General features: G+C 39.5%; 1 protein-coding gene across 1 annotated transcript; it reads left to right on the plus strand.

Annotated features, from left to right (window-relative positions):
• The first annotated feature begins 3539 nt into the window (after positions 1–3539).
• LOC135633117 (hexokinase-2-like) lies at positions 3540–9740 on the plus strand. Its single transcript, XM_065142227.1, has 9 exons — positions 3540–4117; positions 6033–6183; positions 6266–6448; positions 7210–7284; positions 7414–7569; positions 7683–7781; positions 7862–7992; positions 8895–8976; positions 9066–9740. The coding sequence occupies exons 1-9, from the start codon at positions 3846–3848 to the stop codon at positions 9417–9419; spliced, it is 1503 nt and encodes a 500-aa protein (XP_064998299.1). The 5' UTR covers positions 3540–3845; the 3' UTR covers positions 9420–9740.
• Positions 9741–10645: the final 905 nt, after the last annotated feature.

A 10645-nucleotide genomic window follows, 5' to 3' on the forward strand; every position in this document is an offset into this window, starting at 1 on the left:
TATAACAACAAATTGGCTTATACTTTAAAATTCAAGGGTTGCTATTTCATCAGTATGTACACATCGGCAAAGACATATTAGCTTAAAATTTCTGGTAATACCTGTCAGTTGCCTTCAAAAACATGCAACCAATTTTGCTGTATTTGCTTGTGTATTTGCTCCCTCATGCATGCCTTATCATTGAGCATAGATCTTTTTTCTGGTATTATTTAATCAAATTACTATGTAAATGTTTTAACATGCATGCATTACCATCAAGTACAGTACATTTTTTGTATTCAGTATGGAATGAAAGGGGAGTGTTCATTTAAGTTTATTGTTGTCAACTCCATTCGTTTAGTTACAGCTTGCTGATTGAAGCATTGCTCAATATAATGGAAAACTATTGTCATCACCTGAAAGGAGAGTGCTTTGGTTTGCTTCAAATGTGTTGGTGTTTTACCACCTTAACTGAAGAACTTAGTACACAGGGGAGAGAAGATGCAAGGGGTTTCAGGGAAGCCAATAAGCCGCCATTGCGCCAGAATAATTAGAAATCTGGCATCACGAGTAATGATTTCCTTCAGTCCTAGTTCTTTCCTACGTTGCTTCTATCGTGTGATCATAATATTCTAGGTATGCTTGTAACGATGAAAATATTCTGTCAAAGTGAATCCTACTTTAGATGATTGACCACTCACTATAACTCTAGCTGTTTCTTCAGCTTAGCATTATGAAGAATCAATAGTTCACCCTTCTTGTTTGGAATGGTAGATTGGAGGTTGTGTAGAAATGGCAAAAGTTAGAGATATTGAAATTGTAAATGACACTAGTACCCTTGTCAGTTTAATGTTATGATGGTAAGAATATAAAAAGATTTTTTTTTAAAATATGTTTATACATCTTTTAATTCAAACATGATAGTAACTTGCCATTCTCCACTATTGCTATAATTTTACTAGTGAGATGCTGTGTAAATAATTCCTTGGCCAATCTTACATCTGTGTGAGCCTTCTTTCTCTCCTGAAGCAGCTACTCTGCTTGTGTTCTACTTCACCAAACGACATGCTACCCAGGAAATAATTCCTAATTGGCTAACTTAGTTCTAGTAAAGCATACTTTGAGTTCTTTGTTCTGCTGTTCAAACAGGAACGACAACAAAAATGTCCAAATCAAGCAATGCTTTAAACTGAAAGCCAATTCAAACAATGGCTGGCCCACTGCTTTCGGTGTAGCTGTGTTTGAGAGGCATGAGGTGTCTGCACACAAAAGGTGACTTCCTGTGCCATCAGCAGACACTTGTGCAGGTGGGTCTCTTTTCGCATGCACATCTCACCTTCACCTCGGTCAGGTAAGTCTCCGCTCCATCCAATCTTCTAGACAGCGATATCTATGCAAAGTCCAGTTGCATCTATCACTCGTTGCTTTCACAGTGGCATCATCTATCGAGAGGTTTAAGTTACTGCACATCTTTTACCATAAATGATATCTATGGGTTGTCTCAAATTCCCCAAATCTTTGATTTAAGCTTAATCTGTTTATGTTACAAATCAATCATTTAGGAGCAAAGTGACTTTATTTCAGTCTCATGTTCTTTTGCTGATTTTAATTTGTATCTTGGGATATGGTGTTCTTGATTGAGATTACTCTGAAGGCCGAGAATATCCAAACTTTATTTGAATCTTTCCGCTCATACTTAATTTGATGAAGAACGTATGTTATTTTTTTTTTGCTCCAACAGATATAAAGATAAATTGTTTATGTTAGGAATCAGTATATAATCTCTAACATATATATCTCTCTCTGCAGCATTCTCCTTTTCCAATATTCTCAAGGACGACAAAGGGGTATGATAAAGTGGATTCAATCCATATCGGTGCTCGAACCTGTCGATGGATTGTGTGGCCCGAAAACAATAATATAAAGGGCCGAACTTTGAGTCTGGCACGGCTCAATCCGCCGCAAAAGATGCGTCGAGCAATCCTAGCCATTCCATGGCGTCAGCCGCAGCGCGTCTCTCTTCCATCTCAATGCACGTCGTTGTGGAATCGTATCCTTTCCGAGGCCCAAACGGCTGCCAACATTTCTCCCTCATCTTTGCCTCACACTTTGTTCTCTTTCGGACACTTGCAGGGTTGAGGACACACCAACTTTTGTGCTGGTCTCCCTCTCCATCCCTCATCCGTGACCCAAGTGGATATCTGTAGTTTCGTCGAACACGTCGTGGGGCATCAAGATAAGGTTCGGTCTAATCATGGCCTAATGCATTGAGCACCCACACAAAAAGTGGTCTTCTTGCGTGTAGCCTAACTTTTCCCCTTGTTACTTACGGATGATAAGATAAAATACAATTATGTCTAAAGCCACGAGGTCAACAAGTAAATTATGGTATTAAAAATAAAATAAAATATCAATTCTTTTCGTTTATATCAATATGATTTTCTCTTGTTAGAAATCAACTAATAACGGAACAAAATGTTTCTACATGTATATCCTTATATATTTTGAAGATAATTTATTAATTATTATAAATTTTAATACAATATATTTGTTTGCCCTTCCAAACATTATCATTCGTCGTTTGGATTTCATTTACACATCAAACCTAAACCGATTTGATTTGTTCATGACAGGTGATTGTGAAGTATCGATATTGATGTAGCGGATGAGGTGTGTGATGATGAGGCGCCATCGAGGTGTACAGGTGGTGCTGATATGGCATATATATAATTAAATAATGGTTATAAGAATCCTATTCTCGCATTAAAAAAAAGAGGAAAAAAAAGAGGGGGGGGGGGGGGGGGGCATCAGCGGTTTTCCCAACTACGTGTTGGCTGGCTATGTGGACCGAGTCACGTGCCTGTAAGCGCGACTTCAGTTCTTGAACCGATATCCAGTCACGTGACCAAGACCACCGTCTTGGCTTCGCCCGCCGCCAAAGTCACCACCGAAGCTATGCGGCCACGCGCCAACTGCCATCCCGCCAGATCAACTGCACAAAATTTCTATGACCAAAATGCCCCCCTCCTACTATCATCTCCAAGCAATTAGTATCATCTTAATATAATACTTCATATCAAATTAAAATTTTTTTAAAAAAATAGCCTTGTATTATCTCCTTATAATCTTAATATTTTTATGATGATTTCGAGGAACTAGCTAAATTGAATGATTTTATAAAAAAATGATGTCTTTGCGAATACATTATTATGGCTAGTTTTAATTTATAAAAAAGTGTTACTTGGATTTATTCAGAGGAGTTTAAAGAAAATGTCAACTACTATATTACATAATAGAGCTTAAACAGATGTTATGAAACATTAAAAATGTAGAGTGAACAAATATGAATACGAGTATCATATAAATGTCCTGATATTACATGCAACTGCTCGTATGCATTCATGTGATTTTATTTCCCTTCCGGTTGATCGACGGCTAAGATTGCACGTGTCTTGATTTGAGGGCATTATGGTAAAATTGGAGGATTTATTTATTTATTTATTTTGGGATAAAAGAGTATTTTAATGCGCCCAACGAATGCTAATACAACGAGCTATAAATCTCTGTTAATATGCGGCTTTATCTTCCTCCCGCTATATTCTCCGTCATCCTCCAGGAGAAATGGCTGATCCTATGTGAGTCTGGCGCCGGCCTCCAAGATCCCTCCTTGCCTCCCCTTAATCGATCCCAACCAGGGTAAGGCAGCTGCCGATCGCTTCAAAATCCTGTCTTGGTCTCGTGATCTCGATCGTTTTTGACGCCCAAAAGAAGGATTTTGGAAGACGGGGCTCGGAGTCCTAGGTTGTTGGATCGATTGGGAAGGGCGGGGGATCGGCTTGGGGCCCTACTAGCTCGTTCGCGGGGGCATGGGGAAGGCGGCGGTGACGACGGCGGTTGTGTGCGCCGCGGCGGCATGCGCGGTGGCGGCGCTGGTCGTGCGGTACCGGATGCGGAGCTCCGGTAGGTGGGCGCGGGTCGCCGCCCTGCTGAAGGAGCTTGAGGAGCGGTGCGCCACGCCCGTTGGGAAGCTGCGACAGGTGGCGGACGCGATGGCGGTGGAGATGCACGCCGGGCTCGCCTCCGAGGGCGGGAGCAAGCTTAAGATGCTAATCAGCTACGTCAACAACCTCCCGACCGGGTAGGGGTTTTCTTGATGCGAGATCAGCTCCACCTTTTAATGGATTGTTGAAATTTTTGGCGTGTTATTTGGTCCCATTTTTTTCGATTTAATTTATCTATATTTATACCAAATTTTGGGTGTTGGGGTGGTGGTCTTCATTTCACTATGTTTGAGAATAGATTCTGTACTTCCTTCGTATAATCTTTTTCTCGCTTGTTTCATGAAAGATTCGATTTTGATTACAGTTTTCTTTTCTTTACATCTCTTCTTCATCTTGCAACCATCCTGTGTTGTTGTTAATCTATTTTGCTATGGTCTTCCTTTTCTTGAAGAGCTCCTTGGAACCTTTTGTGACCACTAGAATTCTTTGTATAACCCACTTGCTTTCTCCCGGTGAAATGAAAATAAGTATTCATTACATTATTTTTTGTATTAGATTTTTATTTTTTTTATTTTTAATAATATTTTTTCGAGTGATAGATTGTGCTGTCGAGGGAACTTCTGTGGTGGTGGGCGATGCCTTGGGAGCCCACATCACCTGTAGAGGATCATGGTCATGCATCTGTACATGTGATGTGCGTCTGATCTGACACGGACATGGGCGATTTAGGTAGGGATAGATTAATGACTAGGCTGGACTTTGATCAATATGTGATTGATCCCATAGTGGAAGATGCTATTGGAATAGCAGGATAATGTTTTTCAAAATTTTTCATTCCGTAGCTCATTTTATTTTGCATCAGTTGACTTTGGCTCAAGCAAGGTGTTTGCATTTTTTTATAGCCTGTTCTTTGTTGGAAATATAAATAGTAGGATTATTGGGCCAAACATTGGTTCTATCTTTGCTTTAGAGGCATTCGGAAATTAGTGCAGTGTAAGTTTAAGCCGATAAAATGTTTTGATTGTTAATCATGTCATGTATTTTGATTTGAAAGATAAACTGCCTTAAGAGCAACACATGCAGTGTAAGTGTGCACAAGCGTCGGCATAGGAATTTTGGTTAAAATGGTAACTGCATTAGAGCAACACATGCAGTGTGTTGGAGGGGAAAAAGTTCAACTTTATTCTGGGATTCAGCAATATAGATTTTAGTCAGTATCTATCTAGAGCTCTGACATGTGTATACATATTATTGTCCGTATATGTAAGTGTAGGCAAATAATTCTTAGTGACAACATTTCAGATGGATGCTTACTTACTAAAAAAGGTTAAAGTCTTTGAAAACCAGTAATTTTTATTTCAGTTTTTTTTACTTTTATTTTATTTGTTGTCTTGCTTGTCTCATTTCACTTATTTCCTTATTTGTTTTAACTATGTATTTGTTTGACAAAAAAATTGAGTTTTTTGTGGGGGAATGTTGGAACCTAAAGTAGAAAAAACTTAGATTCCCTTTAGTCATTTCCAGCTTAGAGCTTTCTCTCTCTAATCTCTCATATATTCACTAGACCTGTGACGGGCATGGTAGAGGGTTGAAGAGACTTTAATTATCTCTTTTCCTCTGAAGATGTTTTTGTTGTTACTGCATGGATCGTCTTCGACATCCCCACGTTTGTGCATGCAGGAGGATGACTCTCAATCGTAACTTGGGGCAGATTGACTGCCGGTTGTATTGGGGCGGATTTCTTGATTTCAACCTGCACGAGGGTTGAGAAATAGCCTTAGGAATTTTGAAGTATGTCGGAAGAGAAATATGTTCTATGGGCTATTAGGCATTACAACAGAATGGCCATTTGGACTTTAAGATTTGCGGTTTATATAGTTACATGTAAAAGTTATTTTCATTTGACAATCAGTCTACACAAAACACACACCTTAAGGATGGAGGTCGGCATTGAAATTTGACCTGTTGCTGTATATTACTAGATATACAACTTTGAGATTTCATCTATGGTCTAGAGTAACATTTTGATTTCCTCAAATACTACTTTCACAGGGAGGAGACAGGGTTGTTTTATGCTTTAGACCTTGGCGGAACCAACTTCCGCGTCCTACGTGTGCAACTGGGGGGTAAGGAGAGGCATGTACTAAAGCAAGAATTTGAGGAGGTCTCCATTCCACCGCTTCTAATGGTTGGAGGCTCAGATGTAAGTAAAATGATTGACTGTCATGTTCTTTATCGATATTATGTATGTGGGGCATCTAAGGTGATTATTTCTCTGTTTTCAGGAACTCTTTGATTTCATTGCTTCAGCTTTAGCAAAGTTTGTTGCATCTGAAGGTGAAGATTTTCACCTTCCTGTTGGTAGGCAGAGGGAAATTGGATTTACCTTTTCTTTTCCTGTGAGACAAACCTCTATAGCATCAGGCACCTTAATTAAATGGACGAAAGGTTTCAATATTGATGAGACGGTAATTTCTCAGCTTTTTTTTTTCTCTTGAGAAGATATATTTGATTTTGTTGTGTGCTGATTAGCTTTCTCCAAAGCTGTCATAGTAGTCACAAATAGATGTAGTTTTGTTGTTTATGTTTTTTGCATATGATGTTACATAATGGAACAATTATTGTTATACTTTTGAGGTAAGTTTTAGGGAGAAAAAAAAAGCTTTCTTCCCCCTACCGATGCTTAGTCTTCTATGTTTTAGGCTATAATTGTGACGACAACAACAAAAATTCCTTCTTATTTTGGTTTCTGTCAGGTAGTTGCTTTGCAAATGTCTATGGTTATGTGTAATCTTAACTTATTTTAAAATAATAGTTGGTAAAGACAAAAAAAGTAATAGTAAAGACACGACTAGATTGTGTTGATAGCAAAAGAAACTCCCTTATTAACCAAGTCCCATCGTTCAATGCATATTTAGGTTTCACATTTATCTCTTTTTCTTGAAGCTAATAACTTTACATGCCTATGGTGTCAAATTTCTTTAAGGACTTCTTTCTTGTATTAAAATGTCTTAAACACAACTTCAGACAAGGTCATGCTAATGTGAAAAAAATTATACTTAAATGTTAATTGCCTGTAAATGTTGATGCTCCATGGCATGTCAAGCAATTCAGACATGGTCGTTTCTTTTGATGGTTCATCAGGTTATCATGTAGTTAGTTTGAATATGAATTTTATGTTATGTGAAAGGAAGTTTGGGACCTCATGGCTTGTTGTTGCTTAAGGCAGGTTGGGGAAGATGTGGTGGCTGAATTGACTAGGGCCATAGAAAGACAAGGTCTTGATATGCGAGTATCAGCTTTGGTATGCTCCTCTTCGCATTTCCCATCTTCCAGTTCAAAACATAATTTTATCCATAAATGTTAATTAATGATAATTTTTTTAATGGATTCAATTATCTGGATGAGATGGACATATATATCTATGATGTAGATTAATGATACCGTTGGAACATTAGCTGGGGGGAGATATCATGATAATGATGTAGTTGCTGCCGTGATATTGGGCACCGGCACAAATGCAGCCTATGTAGAGCGTGCCCACGCAATACCTAAGTGGCACGGTCTCTTGCCAAAATCAGGAGAGATGGTAAGAAACCCTATTCTTATTTCTAATATTTTTTTTCCAACTTCCTGGTTTATGCCTGTTGCCAAAGCTTGTTGACATCGTATAAATTGTTAGTGAATTGTATTGTTATTTAGGTTATCAACATGGAGTGGGGAAACTTTAGGTCATCCCATCTTCCTTTAACAGACTATGATCAAGCATTAGATAATGAGAGTTTGAACCCTAGTGAACAGGTGATGTATACATGGCTAGACATCTTTTCATCGTGAACATCTGTGGGGATGCTATATATTCAAATAGTTTGTCATGACAGATTTTTGAAAAGTTGATCTCTGGAATGTACCTGGGAGAAATTTTACGACGAGTCCTTTTGCGGCTGGCTAAGGAAGCTTCCCTTTTCGGAGACAGTGTTCCTCCAAAACTTGAAATTCCGTTCATGCTACGGTAAGTTTCAAACTGCTTTCACAGAAATAGTATTTTTATTTTGCATACAGATCTGGTTAATTTATTCTGGAGGTTAATGTACTACAATTGATTGACCATGTAATTATTCTCAACATTTTTGTTGCTGGAACCGAAAAAAATTATCGTGTCAAGTTCCTTCAAGGATTATATGAACTAAGTGAGTGATCGAATATTCTAAAAAATTAACAACTCCTCCAGATTGGTTTGTTCTATTCTAGGCCTATCTCATTACAAGGTGCCGTCAGGGCCCTGATTTGTAAGGATTAATCACTCAGTAGAACTGAAAATTTGGAATATATTAACTCTTCCTAATTTATGTAATTTTATTTCTTTTCATGATTATTATATCGGTGGAGGCTTTCTTACAATTTATCATATTTCGGGTATCCTGTCGCCCTCTGTTTTTTCATCTCCCAGCCTCCAATAGCAGACATCAAACTGCTCTTCTTACCAACAAAATCCTTACTAACTTGTCTTGTAGATTGTGGCACTTTTATATTTTGTTTGAGAATATTAAGTTGCTAGTTGAAATGATTTATTCTTCCTTCTTTTTTTAATCTTTCAACATGATAGAATAAAAAAAAAACCTTAACTGACTTGGGGAGTGAATGAAATGGAAGATAAAACTAGAACTTGAAGCTATGTTTCTCATACACCGATTTTGAAATATCAAGTGTTTTGGTGTCCAATGAATATATAGCATGAATTCATTCGAAAATTTCATTGATCTTCCTGGACAGAGGATCATAGTTGAATTTGTGATGATCAGCAGCTTGACACCATTATTCTCGAGCCTGAATTGGATGTATCTATGTTTCTCTTCCAGATTATTGCAACTCAGTGTTCATTCTAACACAAACTATCCAATGTGAGATTTGCAGGACTCCAGTCATGTCAGCCATGCATCACGACACCTCGCCTGATCTTAAAGTTGTTGGTGCCAAACTGAAGGACCTCCTGGGGGTATGATTCTTCTCTTCATCCTTGACTGACATGGTTGATGTCTGATGCCTCTCAACCTCGAGCACTGTCTGCTTCTGCTCCAATTCCAGATCCCCAACACCTCTCTCAAAGCAAGAAAAGTGGTGGTCCAGATCTGCGACATCGTCGCCAGGCGTGGCGCTCGCTTGGCCGCCGCTGGTGTAGCCGGCATCCTGAAGAAGGTCGGGCGAGACACGGCGGTGAAGGGCGGAGAGAGCGTGCCAAGGACGGTCGTCGCCATGGATGGTGGACTCTACGAGCATTACACCATATTCCGCGAGTGCTTGCAGGCCACCTTCGAGGAGATGCTCGGAGCCGAGGCCGCAGCTTCTGTCGTCATCAAGCTAGCAAATGACGGATCGGGCATCGGCGCCGCCCTCCTCGCAGCTTCTCACTCTCAGTATCGAGAACTCGAACAGTCCTGAAGGCGGCGTCTAATAAGAAGAGCTCAATAAACCCATATCAACCTCGACGTCCTCTGGTTTCCATGGAGGAGGAGGAGGAGGAGGAGGAGTAGGAGGAGGACTTCTTCCGTCTTAATTCATGTCCGCTGCTGCGGTAGCATATGATAGCTGAGGAAACGACGAGGCAGTCGCCTCAGAGAAGGAAGAACAGCAGAATCTCTGCAAACCTTCCCTGCGTTGTTGGCATCTCATATGTCTTCTTTTTCTTGCTCTCCTTTTTGCTGCTGTCACTCGATCATTGACGAATAAATGGAGGGGATTCGAGAACTCCTTTCGAAGACACATCACTTGGAAACCTTCCAGTTGCGGAATCACGCCATGGACGTCCTCGTTGAGCTCTCCTTGCAGGAGCCCATTGACTGTGCCCTGCGTGGCTTCATTAGGTGGAAAAGTATGCGGTAGTTAGTTTATATTATCTAATCGTTTATGACTCGCTGTTAATTTCATATTTTTAATCTAATAATTCCTTGTTGATTAATATTTTCTTCTTATAATTTCATATTTTTAACATTAATTAAATATTTAATACTATTACATTAATTTATTATTCTTATTAATTTAATGATTTGATATTTTGTCATCATTTATTTAATTCTAACGTTGCAATTTAATATTTCTCTATAAATTATTTGTAATTTAATGTGGAATTACAATTCAAAATCCCTATTTGGTAATTTTATATTGTCATGTTCTCATAATCAACGATCGGAATTTCCATGCTTAAATTGGGAATTATAATTCCTAATAATTTAATATTTCATAAACTAAGCCTTTTAACAGACAGGGCCTCAGAAAGCTGGGCCTGAGACGTGGGCCGGCTCGTACGTGAGGTGCAGAAGCGGCATTCATCGGTGGGATATTTCACCGAGCAATTCTCGTGCGTCCGGTGGCTTCCTGCTGCGAAAGATGGAGACGCGGAACTTGCTGATGATCCTAGATGGGTTAGATCAAGAACAAGGGGTTTCTGGAATCTCAATAACAAGGGGTTTCTGGAATCACAGCGTAGGCCAAGGAAAGAGGCCGAGTAGCAGGAGAGTTGGGGCGGGCAGACATGGGGGAAAGGCGATCGAATCGTCAGTGCTAAAGGTGGTCGGCCGAGGCGTTTATGGTGTGCGGTTTTGCAGCATTGATGGTGGAAAGAAGGAAAATTCATGTTCCAAGTGTAGAAACATCAGAAAGCAGTGGAA

Source organism: Musa acuminata, chromosome BXJ3-3 (assembly GCF_036884655.1).
Source record: "Musa acuminata AAA Group cultivar baxijiao chromosome BXJ3-3, Cavendish_Baxijiao_AAA, whole genome shotgun sequence".
NCBI classification, from domain to species: Eukaryota; Viridiplantae; Streptophyta; class Magnoliopsida; order Zingiberales; family Musaceae; genus Musa; species Musa acuminata.